The sequence below is a fragment of the Hemiscyllium ocellatum genome, chromosome 9 (genome assembly GCF_020745735.1).
Source record: "Hemiscyllium ocellatum isolate sHemOce1 chromosome 9, sHemOce1.pat.X.cur, whole genome shotgun sequence".
Taxonomy (NCBI): domain Eukaryota; kingdom Metazoa; phylum Chordata; class Chondrichthyes; order Orectolobiformes; family Hemiscylliidae; genus Hemiscyllium; species Hemiscyllium ocellatum.
The window spans coordinates 70,811,057-70,831,473 of NC_083409.1; the positions used below are offsets into that span (position 1 = coordinate 70,811,057).

General features: G+C 40.5%; 1 protein-coding gene across 1 annotated transcript in view; it reads right to left on the minus strand.

The window, feature by feature from the left end:
• agbl4 (AGBL carboxypeptidase 4) overlaps window positions 1–20,417 on the minus strand; it is a 766,018-nt gene that overhangs the window by 519,531 nt on the left and 226,070 nt on the right. The window contains exon 4 of the mRNA XM_060829584.1: window positions 18,429–18,523. Within this exon, the coding sequence (XP_060685567.1) occupies window positions 18,429–18,523 (95 nt within the window). The remainder of the gene's footprint in view (window positions 1–18,428; window positions 18,524–20,417) is intronic.

A 20,417-nucleotide genomic window follows, 5' to 3' on the forward strand; every position in this document is an offset into this window, starting at 1 on the left:
AAACGAAACAAATTAGAGGAAACCTTCAAGACCATTAATAGTACCCTTACTGGCATAAAATTCACTAAAGTGGAGGAAAGCAACAAACTGCCATTCCTAGATATCACAGTAGAGTGAACAGCCAATGGGCAACTTCAAACCAGCATCTACAGGAAAACAACACATACAGACCAAATATTGAACTACAGAAGCAATTATCCCAACACCCACAAATGAAGCTGCATCAGAACATTATTTCAATGAGCAAACACACATTGCAGCACAGAGGAACTACGCAGAGCAGAGGAAAATCATCTATACTGCGTATTCAAAAAGCATGGGTACCCAATGAACACAGTCTGCTGATTTCTCAGCAACAAACCCAAACACGCAGAAGAAACACGTCCAGAAACCACTCTCCCCTACAGCAAAGGCATCTCAGAAATGACTGCCAAACTACTCAGACCCCTTGGCATCATGGTAGCCCACAAACCCACCAACACACTAGAACTTGAAAGACCCTATACAGACAACAAGCAAAACTAATGTCATTTACAAAATATCATGCAAAAACTGTAACAAACACTACATTGGACAAACAGGCAGAAAACTAGCCACATGGATACATGAACACCAACTAGCCACAAAATGACATGACCCTCTCTCACTAGTATCCTCACATACAGATAAGGAAGAACACCACTTCGACTGGGACAACACATCCATCTTAGGACAAGCCAAGCAGAGACGCACACGAGAATTCCTAGAAGCATGGCATTCAACAAACACATCGAGTTAGACCCCATCTACCACCCCTTGCTAAAAAGAACAGGAAATGACATCACCACAGGAAACAACATCACCTACCCAAAGAAACCCAAACATATAAATAGAAAGCAGGAATCATGTACATTGCTTCGCCTGAGGCCCACTGAAGATATACCTAGTAGGGTGACAAAACGTCTGGAAATGAACCTTCCAGCTCAGCAAGCAAACCTATATCCATGCCTTACTGTAGTTATACAGGGCCATGGTAAGACCACAGCTGAAGTGTTAGAGACAGTCTTGATCTCCTGACCTAATAAATGACATATTTGCCCTGGAGGGAGTGCAGTGGAGTCTCACTAGGCTGATACAGGGATGGCAGGTTTGTCCTATGAGGAGAGACCGGCTCAACTGGGCCTCTATTCACCAGAATTTAGAAGGATGAGAGAGATTCTGATTGAAACACATAAAATTTGAACAGAGATGAACAGACTAAATGTAGGGAGTAAAAGTTTGATACTTCGGATTCTGAAAATCTGAAACAAAAACAGAGAATGCTGGAAATGTTCAGCAGGTCTGGCAGAATCTGTGGGGAAAGAGACTGATGTGAGTCTTCTTCAGAAACATGAACTGTGTTTCTCTCTGCAAAGATGCTGCCAGACCTGATGAGTTTCTCGATGCAGGGAGGACGTTTCCTTGATGAGTCTCAAACTAGGTGTCAGAGTCTCAGTATATCGGGTATGCCATTTAGAACTGAGAACTCAAACAGTAGTGACCTGTGAATTCTCTAATATAGAAGGCTATGGAGGCCATGTCACTTAATATGTTCAAGAACGACATAATAACTTTTTAAAAACTGAAAGAACCGTGGATGCTGTAAATCAGAAGCAAAAACAAATATTGCTGGATCAGCACTGCAGATCTGGCAGTATCTATGAAGAGAAATCAGGGTTAATGTTTCAGGTCCAGTGACCATTCCTCAGAATTGATGGTAGCTAGGAAAATGTCGGTTATTTGCAAAAGATGGGGGGTGCATGGTGTCGGGGCGGTGGGGGGGGGGGGTTGTGTGTGTAAGGAGTAAATGATAAATAAGGATAGAACCCAAGGACAGAGAAGAATAGTTGGGCAGAGAAAGGAGTCAATAATGATCTGGCTAGGAGGATGAATGGCTGTTAATGGAGACGGTTCGTAACTAATAACAGGTAGTGTGTAATGACAGATTATGTGATAACAAAGCCTGGTAGGGAGCTCAGGCATGGGGGAGTTCAGGCCCTAAAATTAGTGATCTCAATACTGAGTCCAGAGGGCTGCAGGGTCCCCATGTGGAAAATGAAGTATTACTCTTCCAGCTTGCGCTGAGCTTAGCTGGAGCACTGCAACAAGCTTGAGACAAAGATGTTGGCCAGGGAACAAGGTGGTGTGTTAAAGTGGCAGGCACCTCGAAGCTCAGGGTCTTTTTTGCAGACAGAACATAGATGTTCTACAAAGCAGTCACCAAGTCTACAATTCATTTCCCCATTGTAGAAGAGACTACATTGTGAGCAGCAAATGCAGTAGACTAGATTGTGAAAAGTGCAGGTGAACTGCCACTTCACCTGAAAGGTATCTTTGGGTCCCTGGTTAGTGAAGTGAGGAGGTACTACACCTTCAGCGATTGCAGGGGAACGTACAATGGGGCCATTGGGGTGTTGGGAGTGAAGGAAGAGTGGATCAGGGTATCCTGGAGGAATGGTCCCAGTGAAAGGAGAACAAGAGAGACAAGGGGAATATGAGTCTGGTGATGTTTAAAGTGGACTGAAGCATGGCAGATGAAGTTTAATTTGGATAAATGCGAGGTATTGCACTTTGGTGCAAGAAACAAAGACAGAGTTTATACAATTAAAAGTAGGACCTTGTGTATGTTATAGAACAGAAAGACCTAGAATTTTTAGCAACGGCACCAGACCTGAAACATCAAGTCTGATTTCTCTTCATAGGTGCTGGCAGAATTGCTGAACTTTTCCAGCAGCTTCTGTTTTTGTTCCTAATTTACAGCATCTGCACTTCTTTCAATTTTTATTTAGAGAGACCTAAGGGTTCAGGTGCATAATTCTTTGAAGTTTGCATCACATTTAGATAGAGTGGTTAAGAAGGTATTTAGCATGCTTGCCTTCTTTGCTCAGACCTTTAAGTATTGGAGTAGAGGGTTATGAGGGTTATAGATAAGGTGAATGGCAGGTGTCTTTTGCCTAGAGTGAAGGATTTCAAGGCTTGGGGGCATATTTTTAAAGTGAGAGGAGAAAGATTTCAAAAGACATGACAGTCATATATTTGATACGTTGAGTGCTTCACATGTAGAATGAACTTCAGAAGTCAGTGGTGGATGCAGGTACAGTTACAATGTTTAGAAGACATTTAGATAAGTACATGAATAAGAAATGTTTGAAGGGATATAAGGCAAGCATAACAGATGAGACTAGTTTAGTTTGGGATTATTGTCGGCATGGAGTGGTTGGACTGAAGGTCTGTTTCTGTGCTTTACAAATCCATGACTCACTGATTCTGAATGTTGAAACCAATATCTAGCAGGGAGACAATCTCTTGAGGAATGTATTTAAAATCACATGCTTATTTCAGTCAGGGTATTTGCAAATTTTGTGAAATCAATTTAAGATCTGAATTTGTAACTTAAGGTTTAATTTCTGGATAGCTTTTAGAAAATTTGACACAGCTAAATAATGCAGAGTACAAATGTCTGTGAAAGGCCAAAATAGTGGCAACATAAATTTAAACAAAACTGAGCTTCAATTCAACATTTACAATAAAGGTGAAGTAATATGAAACTGGGTGCTTATAACAACAAAGAAAAACACTTCCCATTTCTTTGATAAATCTTGACAGCCTACGTTTTTTTCAAAAATCCAATTACAACAATTTACATTAATCTGGCATTAGTATGGTAACACTTTCCAAGACAATGGACAAAACTGACTCCAGTCTCAAAATCGAGTTGATAGAATTGGTGACTACAAGTTTGGTTAAAGGGATATGTTATAATGAATATTTATAGAAGTAGAAGTGGTGAAGTGGTGTAGTTTATGGAAAGACTTTCAGACATTCAGGTTCAGGTGTCTGAAGACTTGGCTGGCAATGCCAGCACAGGATATCTGGTGCCTTGAAGGTCTGGAGAAGACCCCTAAGTCATGGAGACATGAGGCTGTTAAAGGATTTGAATTCTTGGATAAAAATTTTAAAATGAAAATATTTGTAGACTGAAATGTAGTTAGTGAGTACATGATTGATAGGTCAATAGAATTTGGTCTACATTAAGTTTGAATTGCAGAGCGTTGAAGCATGTCAGTTAATGTAGGTCAAAGATGGAAGACCAATAAGGAGGAAGTTTTAGCAGAAGATAAATTTCAAAGTTAAATAGCACACAGAGGTGCAAATAAATTGAAATTAAAACAGCAATAGGAGAAATTCAGCAAGTCTTGCAGCAGCTTTGGAGAGAAAACAGAGTTAACATTTTGATTCCAGTGACCCCTCTTTAAAACTGATAGTGGTTTCGAAAAAGTGGTATTCATGCTAACGACAGGTGTTGGGGGTGGAGAAGGAGCATACGGATAAGTATCTGTTTTTGTTTTGGATCTTCAGCATCTGCAGTTCTTTGTTTTATTTGCAAAAAAATCTATTTCAGATTTTTCTGAAGCGTAGAAGAACTGTCTAACAGAATTTGTGTTCACACTAATGACAATGGTTCTGGTCTTCTTAATGTTTGCCTGAAGGAAATAACAGTTAATTCACGACTCTATGTCAGACAAACAGACTGTCAACTCAGAGACAGTGGAGGTGTTGGCAAAGTGAGATTTGGTTGAGAGAGAAGTTGGTGCTGTACATCTGGTATCTGCTTTTTGTCTTTACTTCATGTTACCAACAATCAGCATGTCGTTGAGACAGGGAGGAGAATGATTAAAGAGGGGATGACACAGGTGTACGGTTTAGATTTTTGGATCAGCAACGGGAAGATTAGCCATTACAGAAGTTTCTCCATTTATGACTAGATAGGTAAGAGTAGAACCAGGTGAAGGGCTTTTGCCCGAAACGTCGAATTTCCTGCTCCTCGGATGCTGCCTGACCTGCTGTGCTTTTCCAGCACCACTCTGATCTAAACTCTGGTTTCCAGCATCTGCAGTCCTCACTTTTGCCTAGAACCAGGTGGAGGCAATCCCATTCATGTATACAAGCTAAAAAAAGTTTTAAAGAAAGATGGCACACAAGGTCTTGGATTTACCAATGATTTACAAAATCTTGCACTTACAATGCAACCCCATAGAGGAGCATAATTTTAAACATCCAACATACAAACCTTATCTGTACTTAAGAATGGCAGCATTATATTGTCCTGTATTGTGTTCTGACTTGAGTACGAATTGACTTGCGAATGGAATCTGGGGACTGCATATATTGTTAATCTTGACAAAGACGACAGATAAGTCAATAAGGGTAAAGAGGAATAGTGTACTATTGTAGCAGCAATCAGTAATTTGTAACTTTAATTAGGGACACTTTAGTACAATGACAGGCACAGAGAGCTGATGAGAGATTTAAACATAGAACTGCTAGAAAATGTTCATGGACATTCATGTACAAGAAAGAAAGGTCAACGATAGTTTGGTAGTCAGCAGTGAAGAAGCCAAAATTGGGTCTCTTCAGAAGGTGATAATGGCAGATCTGAAAGGAAATACTTTCTACTTACAATATCAGCAGGCATGGAGACAAGTAAGAAAGGTTGGGTGGTTAGTGTTTAGTGAACATAGCATCAAAACAGCAAGAGTCCTACAGACAAGATTAGCCAAAGAGAGGAACAAGAAAAAGTTAAAAATTAAAGGATCTTAATACTGTGGATGACAAGACTTACTGTATGAAGCAATTTCTTAAAATAAAGGTATTCTGGGTTGTTGTATAGAATTTAAACTGATGACAAGGAAAATAGGTCCTTTCTGTCATTCAGTGAGAAAATTTCTCAACCAGGAGAAAAACATCCCAGATCTACATATATCACATGTGTCCAATACAGAATAATTTGTCCAACCAATGATTTGCTGTTCAGGTTGGTGACAATTGAAAGGATCAGGAGGAACAGAAAAAAAAACATAGAAATGTGTTTGTCCAAGGAAGCAAACTCATTAAATTCAAAACTTCCATGTTTCTTCATGGTTCTGGCAAAACAAATTGGAAGTCAATTGCTGCTTGTGAATCTTAACTATTGCTAGTTTAGTGAATTCAAGCCAAATATCATAAAAACATGCCTTGTAATAACAATTATTTCTATTGCAAATTGACTAAAAAAAATCAGTCTATGATAGAAAAAGCCTCACATTACATCGTTGCACAAAGAATACACTTTTTAAAAGGAACATAATGCTTGATTTACAAAGTTATCTTTGAAGATCTGGTTTACTTATTGATCCTCAATGATCAGCAGTTTCTCTAAACATTGCTCAGAAAGTTTCCTCAGAAGGAAGATGACCTAATTCCAAAGTAATCAGAGCAAATTGTAAAACTCAATTATACATTTGTGGGGCAAGCAACTTCTGATTCCAGTAGTATATACCGGGATCCTGCTGCAGAACTATCTTGGGATAAATTCAATTTAGTTTCTGAATATGCTAAAGAAGCACCTCTTATTCGTTGAAGCCATATGTAATTGGCTCAACCTGGATCTTAATCTTTCCCTCTACCTGTTGCCATTAGGAATGTGCCAGGATCCATGCACCAAGACAAAAAAAACTTAGTGAAAGGCATACACTGATCCAGAGAGATTGCTCATGGAGGTTTAGGGACATAATTTGGGACTCATTGTAGGTATTAGGGGAAAACATCATTTTGAGGAAGCCTCCTTGAAATATTGCTGACCCCTGGATATTGTTCCATTTCAAGAAAACGGACGGGTATGATACTTGTCAGCCCAAACTTGGATATTGACCAGCTCTTGCTGCATTTGGACATGGATTGCTTCAATATCTCAGAATTTGTAAATGGTGCTGATCCTTGTGCATTCATCAGGGTAGCCCTCACTTCTGATTGTATGATGAAGGGAAGATCATTGATGAAAGAGCTGAAGGTGGTTGGGTCTAGGACAATGGAGGGTTTGATTTATAAGGAGAAGCTGGATAGACTGGGACTTCTTTCACTGTAGGAGGTTCATGGGTGACCCTATAGACATTTATAAAATCATAAGAGGTATAGACAAGGTGATGGCTCAGCGGTTAGCACTTCTGCTTCACAGTGCCAGGGACGTAGGTTTGATTGCAGCCTGAGGCAACTGTCTGCGTGAAATTTGCACATTTTCCACCATGTCTATGTGGAATTTTTCCAGGTGCTCTGGTTTTCTCCCACAGTCCAAAAATGTTCCAAAGATTGGCCATGTTAAATTACCCATAGTGTCCAGGATATGCAGACTAGCTGAGTTAGCCATGGGAAATGCAGCGCTGAAGGTTGCAGGGTGGGTGTAGGTGGGATGTTCTTCAGAGGGTTGACATGGACTCGATGGGCCAAATGGCCTGTTTCCACAATGTAGGGATTCTATGAATAGCTAAGGACTTTTCCAGGAGAAACTGGAGGGCATTTTTAAGGTGAGAGGGGGAAGATTTAAAAGGGGCAATCTTTTCACAGAGGGTGATTCGTATGTATAATGAGCTGCCAGAGAAAGTAATAGATGCAGGTACAGTTACAACATTTAAATGACATTTGGATAGGTACATGAATAGGAAAAGTTTGGACGGATATGGGCCAAACGCAAGACTAGTTTAGTTTAAGAAACTTGGTTGCCACAGCTGAGTTAGACGGCATGGCGGCTCAGTGGCTAGCACTGCTGCTTCACAGCACCAGGGACCCTGGTTCAATTCCCACCTCAAGTGACAGCCTGTGTGGAGTTTGCATAATCTCGCCGTGTCTGTGTGGGTTTCCTCCCACAATCCAAAGATGTGCGGGTCAGGTGAATTGGCAATGCTAAATTGCCCATCATGTTAGGTGCACTTGTCAGGGGTAAATATACGGTTGGGGAATGAGTCTGGGTGGGTTACTCTTCAAAGGGTCGGTGTGGACTTGTTGGCCCAAAGGGCCTGTTTCCACACCATAGGTAATCTAATTTAAATGAAATGGTCTGTTTTCATGCTGTCTGACTCTCAATGTCTTGTGCAGTTATCATTAACCCTGATTTTTGAATTCAGTGTTCCTATACGTAACTATGTACAACCCGTTTTAATTCACTTGAAAAAGATGATGTTTGTATATTATCAGAATAACATCATCTTTCAGTATTGTCCTGAAGTAACAATTTAGATCAAATTAATAAATCCCTGAATGGGGCAGGAACTCACAACCTTAAAGAATTAAGTCCTAAAATGTGAAAACCTGGACAGCAAAAATATTTATTTGAGAAAAGCATGTGAGGGCAAAGTATAGTTGTCCAATTACTACTAGCAGGGGAAAAATGTTTGAATTTTATGTGCAGTACTGAATGAACAACTGTGTTGAACAACTCATGATTGTTGAACCATTCACACAAATTTCACCTGTGTAAGTGTTTTTACTGGTAAGGAATACCAGATAAAGATGCCATTCAAATTATGAGAATCTTTTTTTACAATTTCAACCAATTTGATGTTAGAGAACAGGGATCATTATCTGAATATGTCACTATTAAGTCTGAACACATTGCATACACAGATTAATTAGTACAGATTTTGCAAGATTAGCTATTGAAATAAGTACCCAGAAGTTTGCACATTCTCCCCATGTCTGTGTGGCTTTCCTCTGGGGGTTCCAGTTTCATCCCACAGTCCAAAGATGTGCAGACTAGGTGGATTGGCCATGCGAAATTGTCCATTGTGTCCAGCAATGTGTAGGTTAGGTGCACTAGTCAGGGTAAAACGTCAAGTAATAGGATAGGTACAGGATACTCTTTGGAGGGTCGCTGTGGACTTGTTGGGCCAAATGGCCCATTTCCACACTTTAGGGATTCTATTTACAACCTATTTACAAATGCAGTTAGTATAGAACCTTTCTTGTTAGTATTCATTCCTGTCCTAAGTTTACACCTTCGTATAAGTAACTCACCATGGAATGACAGCTACAGTCTCACTTCTAAACTGGTGCCAGAATTGAAATAAATTGAACCAAAATCAGAAATTGTTGGAGAAACTCAACAGGTTTGGGAGCATCTATGGAATTAACAGAATTAATAGAATTGGGGCGGCACTGTGGCTCAGTGGTTAGCACTGCTGCCGCACAGCACCAAGGTCCCAGGTTCAATTCCAGCCTTAGATGATTGTCTGTGTGGAGTTTGCATATGCTCCCCATATCTGCGTGGGTTTCCTCCGGGTACTCTGGTTTCCTCCCACAGAAGAACAAAGAAAATTTACAGCCCAGGAACAGGCCCTTCGGCCCTCCAAGCATGAGCCAATCCAAATGTAATGTCTAAACCTGTCGGTCAATTCCTAAACATCTGTATCCCTCTGCTTCCCACCTACTCATGCATTTATCCAGATGTATCTTAAATGAATTTACCGTGCCTGCCTCTACCACCTCTGCTGGCAACGCATTCCAAACGTCCACCACCCTCTGTGTGAAGTACTTGCCACGTGTATCCCCCTTAAACTGTCCACCTCTCACCTTGAAAGTGTGACCTCTTGTTATTGAATCTTTCACCCTGGGAAAAAGCTTATCTCTATCCACCCTGTCTATATCCTTCATGATTTTGTAAACCTCAATCAGGTCCCCCCTCAATCTCCTTTTTTTTAAATGAAAATAAACCTAACCTACTCAACCTTTCTTCATAGCCAGCACCTTCCATACCAGGCAACATCCTCGTAAACCTTCTCTGCATCGTCTCCAAAGCGTCCACATCCTTTTGGTAATGTGGTGACCAGAACTGTACACAGTGTTCTAAGTGCGGCCAAACCAATGTCTTGTACAATTTTAATATGACTTGCCAGCTCTTATACTCAATACCCCGTCCAATGAAGGCAAGCATACTATATGCCTTCTTGACCACTCTTTCCACCTGTGCAGCAACCTTCAGGGTACAATGGACCTGCACTCCCAGATCTCTCTGTCCATTAACTTTTCCCAAGGCCCTTCTGTTCATTGTATAATTCGCTCTAGAATTAGTCTTGCCTAAATGCATCACCTCACATCTGTCTGGATGTCCAAAGATGTGCAGGTCAGGTGAATTGGCCATGCTAGATTGTCCATAGTGTTAGCTGCATTCGTCAGAGGGAAATGAGTGTGGGTGGGTTACTCTTCGGAGGGTCAGTGTGGACTTGTTGGGCCAAAAGGCCTGTTTCCACATTGTAGGGAATCTAATCTAATCTTTTAAAAAAACACATTTGGATCCAACAAACCTAATTCAGAACTAGTATTGATAGGAAAAGGTAGTATTTATGCTGATGAGAGGGGATAATGGAATAAGTGATAGGGTTAAAGCCTCTCATATTTGTGGAGAGAATGTAGGTATTCCACAAAGCAGGTGCCAAGTCTGTGTTTTGCTTCCCCAATATAGTCAAGTGACCACATTGCCGAACACCTACGTTCTGTCCACAAAATTGCACGAAGCTCCCATTTGCCTGCCACATCAACAAACCATAATGTTTCCTGGCCAATATCTCTGTCTCGGATCTGCTGCATGCACCTGCGAGACTCAACACAAGCTGGAAGAACAGCACCTCATTTTCTGCATTGGGACTCTGCAGCCCTTAGAACTCAATATCGAGTTGAATAATTTAAATATAAGAACTCTTTCTTCCATGTCCTTTAACTATCTGCACATCCTATCATTACATGGGTTGCTTTCAGCATAGCCTACCCATTTTCACCTTCTTATGGCCCTCATTAGCACTTTCCTTTCTCCCTGGCTCACTATTAACCATCTCTTTGTCTATCTTTATTTCCCTCTGCACTGTTTCCACCTATCACTTACTCCTTTAACACCTCACAACTGCTGTATTCAGTTTATATATAATATATATATATATTTTGCATTCACAGATGCTGAGTCAAACCTGCTGGGTTTTGTTTAGATTTCCAGCATCCACAGTTCTTTGTTTAGTTTTGTAATACTGAAATAGATTGAATCAAAGAACACAGAAGAATGAAGAGCAGGAATGAGGTATTCAGCTCCCTGAGTCTGTTCCACCATTTGATAAGATCATGATTTATCTGATTACGGCTACAACCTAACTTATCTGTTTGCACTCATCACCCTCAAACCCCTTATGGATCAAGCTTATCTAACTCAGCTTCGAATATATTTAATTGACCAGTCTCCACATTTCTCCAGGGAATATAATTCCACAGAATAATGACCCTTTTGAGAAATAAGTATCTCTCTACCTCAATGTTAAATGGCATACCCTTATTTTTCAAGCCATGTCCCCTAATTATATACTCCCCCCAGAAGAAAGTTTTTTTTTAGCATCCACCTTTCAAACCCCCACAAGGTCTTACATGTTTCAATAAGATCACGTCACATTCTTTTTATCTTCAGTGAGCATGTGCCCAATCTGCTCAACATTTCTTCTGTGGATTTCTTGTTACTTTAAACTGATTTATTGCCTTTATTGCAAGATTAGATTGCTTCTAAACTATTGCACCTTCACAAGGCACAGTGACTCACCCATCATATTTGGCAATTCCTCAAAAATCTGCTCTCAAAAATCCTTTCTCATATTGTTCAAGTCATCAGTTATGAATAAGTGGAGGATATAATTGTTCAGAATATGAACAGGAAATTGATAAAGGAGGATATGAGTCCATGAAAGGCAGATGCAGAAATAAATGTAATGGATAATAAGGAAATAAGAAACTTGTTAGATGAATATTTTGCATTCACTCCACTATGCAACAAAAGTACAAGGTATCAGTGGTTCAGAGGAAACTACAAATAAACCAGAGAGAAGCTTTTGTAAGAATCATATCGGAATAAAGATTCTATACAGATTTAAGACTCTTTTCTTTAGAAAACATGATTTGGAGATGCCGGTGTTGGACTGGGGTGTACAAAGTTAAAAATCACAGAACACCAGGTTATAGTCCAACAGATTTAACTAGAAGCACACTAGCTTTCGGAGCATCGCTCCGAAAGTTAGTGTGCTTCCAATTAAACCTGTTGGACTATAGGTAAAAACAATGACTGCAGATGCTGGAAAACAGATTTTGGATTAGTGGTGCTGGAAGAGCACAGCAGTTCAGGCAGCATCCGAGGAGCAGTAAAATCGACATTTCGGGCAAAAGCCCTTCATCAGGAATAAAGGCAGAGAGCCTGAAGTGTGGAGAGATAAGCTAGAGGAGGGTGGGGTGGGGAGAAAGTAGCATAGAGTACAATAGGTGAGTGGGGGAGGGGATGAAGGTAATAGGTCAGGGAGGAGAGGGTGGAGTGGATAGGTGGAAAAGAAGATAGGCAGGTAGGACAAGTCCGGACAAGTCATGGGGACAGTGCTGAGCTGGAAGTTTGAAACTAGGGTGAGGTGGGGGAAGGGGAAATAAGGAAACTGTTGAAGTCCACATTGATGCCCTGGGGATGAAGTGTTCTGAGGCGGAAGATGAGGCATTCTTCCTCCAGATGTCTGGTGGTGAGGGAGCGGCGGTGAAGAGGCCCAGGGTCTCCATGTCCTCGGCAGAGTGGGAGGGGGAGTTGAAATGTTGGGCCACAGGGCGGTGTGGTTGATTGGTGCAGTTGTCCCGGAGATGTTCCCTCAAGTGCTCTGCTAAGAGGCGTCCAGTCTCCCCAATGTAGAGGAGACAGCATTGGGAGCAACGGATATAATAAATGATATTAGTGGATGTGCAGGTAAAACTTTGATGGACGTGAAAGTCTCCATTAGGGCCTTGAATAGAGGTGAGGGAGGAGATGTGGGTGCAGGTTTTACATTTCCTGCGGTGTCAGGATGGGAGGGTGGGTTGTAGGGGGGGCGTGGACCTGACCAGGTAGTCACGGAGGGAACGGTCTTTGCGGAAGGCGGAAAGGGGTGGGGAGGGAAATATATCCCTGGTGGTGGGAGTCTTTTTAGAGGTGGCAGAAATGTCGGCAGATGATTTGGTTTATGCGAAGGTTGGTAGGGTGGAAGGTGAGCACCAGGGGCATTCTGTCCTTGTTATGGTTGGAGGGGTGTGGTCTGAGGGCGGAGGTGCGGGATGTGGACGAGATGCATTGGAGGGCATCTTTAACCACGTGGGAAGGGAAATTGCGGTCTCTAAAGAAGGAGGCCATCTCATGTGTTCTGTGGTGGAACTCGTCCTCCTGGGAGCAGATACGGTGGAGGCGGAGGAATTGGGAATACGGGATGTCATTTTTGCAAGAGGTAGGGTGGGAAGAGGTGTAATCCAGGTAGCTGTGGGAGTCAGTGGGTTTGTAAAAAATGTCAGTGTCAAGTTGATCGTCGTTAATGGAGATGGAGAGGTCCAGGAAGGGGAGGGAGGTGTCAGAGATGGTCCATGTAAATTTAAGGTCAGGGTGGAATGTGTTGGTGAAGTTGATGAATTGCTCAACCTCCTCGCGGGAGCACGAGGTGGCGCTAATGCAGTCATCAATATAGCGGAGGAAGAGGTGGGGAGTGGTGCCAGTGTAATTACGGAAGAAATTGGACTATAACCTGTTGCAATATAACCTGGTGTTGTGTGATTTTTAACTTCTTTAGAAAAGGGTGACTTAATATAAGTACTTAAAATAAGTACTTAAAATTATAAGGCAGTCTGATATGACAAATATAAAGAAGAATCAATTTATGATCAAATCTGAAACTACTGTTGATAAATACAAGATACCTACAGACAGATGACTAAATCCTGAAATATTGACATCCTGGGGTTTTGACCAGAAACTAAATGGCACCATCTTTATAAATAACGTGGTAATGCCCCAAAGCCTTTCCACCATCTATTCGGGATAAATCAGGAGTGTAATGGAAGATTTTCTACTCAGTCACAGAGTCATAGAGATCTACAGCACAAAAAAGGTCCTTCAGCAAACTGCATCCGTGCTGGTGAAAAACAACCACCTAACTATTGTAAATTCACTTTTTAGCACTTGGCCCATAGCCCTGTATGGCTTGACACTGCAATCGGACTCCTTAAATGTTATGAGGGTTTCAGCTTTTACCACTTTACAAATAGATGAGTGCACGTCCAACAACACTCAACAGGCTTGATACCATCCAGGACAAAGCATTCCGTTTGAATGACCACCTACCTTCGAAATTCATTCTCTCCACCAATGTCTTACAGTGGCAACAGTGTGTACCAGCTGTGAGATGCCATGCAGCAAGTCAACATGGCTCCTTTGACAGTACCTTCCAAAACTGCAACCTCAGCCACCTTGAAGAACAAGATCAGTGGATTCATGGGTACACTAGAACCTGAAGCTCCCTCCAAGCTCACATCATTCCAACTTTGAACATCATTGCAATTCCTTCATTGTTGCAAGGTCATAACCTTCCCATTCTCTTCCTAGCAGCACTGTGGGTGTACTTACACTACATGGATTGCAGTGATTCAAGAAAGTAGCTTACCATCATGGTCTCAAGGTCAATTAGAGCAAGGCAATAAACGCTAGCCCAGCCAACATTGCCCACATCTAGTGAGCAATAAAGAGAAAAAAATTACAGTCACCAGTAAATCTGAAGAGGAATTTAGAATAAACCTGTTTCGCTATACAGCAATTAGAATGTTAAATTTGTTATCATATGGATATAATAGCATAGAAATAATTAAAGGGAAGCTGGGAAAGTACATATGGGATAGAAAGACTCACTGAAAAACACAAATTGTGCATAAACACAAGTATATGCCAACTGAGCTGAATTACTTGTTTCTGTGCCCTAAATTTTCTATATATTTATGGTTATAACTTAAATGGACATATTTAATATGATTGATTTTTCTCCAAAGTAATGGAGAAAAAATATAAATTAAAGACATAAAAATCCATGACTGTCAGGCAGACATTGAAAGAGATTTTGGATTTAATTGAAGTGGCTTAGAGAGGGGCAGAATGATTTCCTAACACCTATGCTTATGAGGTTTTCAGATGAGATAGAAAGGGGGATTAATAAAACAAGTGGATGGCAATTGCAATTAAGGAAACAATCACAGCTATGAAAAGGGGTGTTATGCCAGAGGGATCAAATCAAGCTACATGGTTTGAATTAAGGATCAGAAAAGGAGGAATCACATCGTGGTGAATATATGAAACACCTCCAAGTTGTCAGAGCAAGCTAGAAGATGAAATATGTAGTCAAGTTCCAGACAAAATAATAGGACAATAGCTGTGAGGTATTTCAATTATCCTAAAATCAACTGAGATATGCGTAGTGTAAAATTTACAGAGGCCACATAATTTCTAAATTATATTCAGGAGCACTTTTTTGGTAAAATATGTCAAATAGAAGGTGGAAGGGTTGCATTTGCAGATTTAGTTTTAGGGAGCGAAGCTGGGCAAGTGGACGGAAAGACCTCCTGTGGTAGCAATCATAATTCAGTTAGATTTAGCATAGTTGCACAAAAGGATAACCATAAAAACGAAGAAATGTTCTAAATTCGGAAAAGGCTAATTTTATTAGGATGAGAAGCAATTCAGCAAAAGTGGACTAGAAACAATAACTTGAAGATTAGTCAATATTAGTGGATTAAGTAAACTGACTTCTAATTACTCAGATTCTTATGATTGTTTAGATTATCCCTTCTTCCCTTTTTAAACAGTGGCAAAAAATTGACAGTCCGCCAATTTCTCTGCACCACATCTGTAGCCAGGGAGGACTGAAATATGATGGTCAGAGCCTTCACAACTTTCACTTTTGGATGAGTCAAAATTTGCAGCTAGTTCTGGATTTAAACGATACTAGCTTGTCAAGATACCCATTGAATGGGAAAGTCAAGGGATAGGGGTCAGAGCAGTTAAGTTACTCTTGAAGAATACCAACTTTTATATATCACTGCTAATTATAGTGTTAGTGGTCTAACACTATCAAAGTTGCTGGTGGGCAGGAAGTTGACGTTTAAGCTCCCCATCCTACCAAAGAAGTAGACTTCTCAATTATCTCTACAGAACCATCAAGCCATATCTAATCAGGAACAATTTCATAATGTTCAACAGGCCACATGCTACAATAACAAAAACAAAAATTGCTCAGTTCTGAGGAACAGTCACTCGACCCAAAACATTAACTCTGATTTGTCTCTACAGATGTTGCCAGACCTACTGAGCTTTTCCAGCAATTTCTGCTTTTGTTTCTGATTTACAGCATCCATAGTTTTTTTGGCATATATTACAATAGGCATCAGTATGCAAGATAGTTGTCCCATTTAGGACAGATATGGAACAGGGATCTGAACTAATAAGATACAGTCATCCAAGGAGTTACAGACCAGCTGAGATTATATGTCATAGGTATTGCTGTACCAAGAAACTATAGGAACCTTATCACATGAGGGGTTAACCATCCACCATTGCTTGATTGGGACAAACCCAAAGAGGAATTTGACTATGCAAGAGCCTGATAGTGCTCAGATGTCAGGAAGAGAATCAGTCAACCATCTTTAACCCAGTAAATTACAAGCCTTCGAAGACTGAAGAAAATGCATTCTGAGAGAATAGTAAAACATGCAGATTACCTGAATTTCTAAAGTCCAAGATTCAGGGAGATGGCTAACAGCAAGTGCAATTATATTGTGTAATAATGTGCGTATAATATTAATAATATTAAGAGAGAGTAAAAATGTGGAGATTTTGAATATAGGTCTGAAAGTGTTAAAACTGAGGAATGGCATAAACACTATGCCACTCTCTATGATGGTTGACATATGGACTTGAGGGTCAAACAGCTTAGGATCTCAGAGAAGTAAGACTTAACATCTGGTCTGCCTCAATGTCTCTGTAACAATATCTATCATATCGATATAACCTGTTACTAGTCAACCCTTAATGTCTTAAGGGTTGAACAGCTAGGTGATAAACATGCTGGTGAACAATGAGAAGTCTAATTGAATGCATTAATATCTTACTATTACTTAACCTCACCTCATTTTTAGTGTAGGTTGCTATTCCCCTGGTACTGGCGAGAAACTAGATGTGCAATTCCTGTCTTGAAAGTCAGAGCAGTTACTTGGTGGCTGTAGCCCACAAGCAACTCCTCTGGGCTTCCATGATTGGCAGCATTTCCCAACTTCTCAGGGCAAGCTCCGTGGATAGTAACCACCCTCACTCTCTGTCCATGGAAGTCAGCAGTAGCAAAGTGAGAAACAGTTTGGGACTGAGGCCAATAATCTGGGCAGGCTACAAGCTGCATAGTACTAGCCCGTCACTTTTGAATATAGCAGCAGAGTAGCATAAATTCCTGATTTTCAAAGTAGTGCCTGGTTCTGGAAACAACAGTTTTGAAAAGGGGATGTTATGCATATACACCTGTTGGTTGTTTCGGATAAGGGCAGCACGGTTGGCAAGGTGATTAACACTGCTGTACCTGGGAACGATTCCATCCTTGGGCAACTGTCTGTGTGAAGTCAGAAAGTTGAGGCTTGTCACAAAATCAGGAGGGATGATTTTAGGGGAAAAAAAACAAGTCAGCAACAGTTGCCTCATTTGCTATGGCACTCCAATATATTCTGATGGGAGGACAGTGATAGAGCAAGGAAGTCAATTGAAGTTGTTAGTTTCTAATCAACCTGTTTAGAGATATTATTACACACCTCTGAAGCAGATGGGTCTTGGCTCCTGGCTCAAACATAGGGACACTACCACTGCACAATAAGTTAGGTATAACTCTATTTCTCTCTCCACAGTTGCTGGCAGACCTGCTGTGTTTCTGTTGCACTTTTTTTAAATTTAAATTTCATCATCTGCGTTATGCTTTTAGATATTTTCTAATCAACCTGTTTGGAGATGTTAATACAGGCCTCTGAACAGGTTAGACTCACACCAGGGTGTCCTGGCTCAGAGTTAGAGACATTACTAGTGCACCACAAGAGTCACAGTCAATTGGAATTAGGAATGTGTAATAACTAGAATCAGGGATGGGTAAGAATTGGAGTCAACAAAGCACAATAATTGCAGTCAGGGAACCATACTTGTTCATGGTTCCACAGGAACATTTGAGAAGCCCTCCCTTTTCTTGATTGCTGCAGAGGCAAGATTCTTTCGAGAAGAAGACCAGTACTTAATCTCAATATTTTGTTCGCTCAGTGCATGAGATTTGCAATCTCGGAGTCGTGCATCAAAGTCTATGTTAAGTGCCACTGTTTAAGGGTTCTTGTGGTAGAGTGGTAATGTTCACATATGGGCTAAGAGATCTGGGTTCAAGTTCCACCCCTGTATCCAGAGGTGTGTCATAATATATCCAAACAGATTAATTTAAATGTACTTACAAATTCAGCGGTTGGCCAACATCAATGCAAATTCTGTGCTGGACATCACACTGCTGAATATTATGCTTGTACTAATTTTATACTGCAAATTTGAGTGTAATACAAACCAGTTTTTACTCCCAACCATTTTGTAGCAATGCCACAGCTCTACATTTTTGATGTTTTTAATTATAATATACTTTTGCTGTAACAATTGCAGATTCATGTTTAAATTTATCCAGTATCAAAAGGAAATCCACCAGTTATTCATTCCACAAAAATTTATATCAAGCTTTCAGTTATTTTACCATTTTGGTCTGCTTGTAGATTTCACAACTGGTGTCATTCCATCTCTGTAGAGGCTCTTCGTTTTGCTGAAGTTGACAATATTAAAAATTACTCTCTGCAAATAATTAAATAAAAATAAGTTGATTAAAACCTAAACAATTATAATCTAAAATATTTTCTTAAGATACATTTATTGTCTGTGTAAAAACATACCTTGTTAAAAATATTCCCTTTTCAACATGCCTTCTACAGAAAGTTCAACAACTGGAAATTGCATTGTAAATTACTTTTCTCTTTAATATTGTATGACCTCACAGCCAAGATTTTTAAAAGTAGCAGTGTTCAGATTAAAATGGATAATGGAAAATCAATGAAGGTGGTGGTAATTGCAGGCATGAATTGAAAATTGGTTAGCAGACAGGAAATGGTGTGGGAATATATGGATGTTTTTCAGACTGGAAGGCAAAGACTAGTAGGTCATCACAGGAATCTATGATGTTACTCATAACATATATCAAAGATGTTTTGAGGGAATCAAATGTAATATTTCCAAATTTGCTGACAACGGTGAGAATAGTCGAGTATTACTTAAACAGTGATAGATTGATGTAAATTAGATTCCTTACAGTATGGAAACAGGCCCCTCGGCCCAACAAGTCCATACCGACCCATTCCCTTACCCTGTATATTTTACCCCTGACTAATGCACCTAACAGTATGGGCAATTTAACATGGCCAATTCACCTGACCGGCACATCTTTGGATTGTGGGAGGAAACCGGAGCACCCAGAAAAAAACCCACAGGGAGAATGGAATGGAGTCGAATCGAATGGAATCGAACCCAGGTCCCTGGTGCTGTGAGGCAGCAGTGCTAACCACTGAGCCAGAGTGCTGTGTGCACAAGGGGGCATAAAAATGTCTTTGTATTCAAGTCCCTGAAAGAAAGCAAACAGTTAGGAAAGCAAATGGTGTGTTGACTTTAACTGGAAGGGGATTTGAGAACAAGAGAAAGGATTTTTGCTGAAGCTTTACAGGATCTAGGTAAGACCATACCAGGAGTACTGTGTGCAGTTTTGGTCTCTTTACCTAAGATATACTTGCCATAGAGGGAGTTCAGTGAAAGTTCATCAGGCTGATCCCTGGATGACAGAAATGTCTTTTGGGGAGAGATTGGATTTACCAGGTCTGTATTTACTGGAGTAGAGATAAGAGGGGAATCTCATTGAAACTTATAAAAGTTTGACTGGGCTGGAAAGACTGGATGCAGGGATGATGCTACCCATGGTTTGGGAGTCCAGAGCAAGGGATCACAGTCTCAGGATACAGAGCAGACCATTCAGGACTGAGACAAGGAGAAATTTCTTCCCTCAGAGGATGATGACCTTGTGGAAGTCTTTACCACATAAGGTGATAGAGGGCAAGTCACTGAATATATTTATGAAAGAAACAGATTTCTACAGACTAAAGGCATAAAAGGAGATGGGGAATGAATTTCAGTATGGCATTGAGTTAGAGGATTAATTATTGCCATATTTACTAGCAGAACAGGCTCGATGGGCCAAAAGGCCTATAACTGCTTTTTTTTTGTTCTATATGGCTTGTAGACATTGCACAGTTGAACTTGAGGCATTTAATGTGATGGAATGTAATTGTTTTTGCCCCTGTAACAATAGTTGCTGAATCTGCCTGCTGTACAATTCTGCAATATACCTTCAAATAAAGAGAACATATAGCCAGTTCATTAGCCCTGGTGTGAAATTGGTAAACTTGTGTCAGGAAACACAGAACAACAGAGGCTACTGGCTATGCCACAGCATCAACTGCAGTATAAGCCACAGTCTGTGTATTATCTACCTCCTTGTTAAAGACAGATGAAAAGTGTTTACTACCTCAGCCATGCTCACTGCTTCCATTTGTTAATCTGCTTTTTGAAAAGCTAATTTTCTTATTACTATTATTTTACTATATAAATGCCTATAGAAAATTTTGGAATTCCCCTTTAAGTTGAT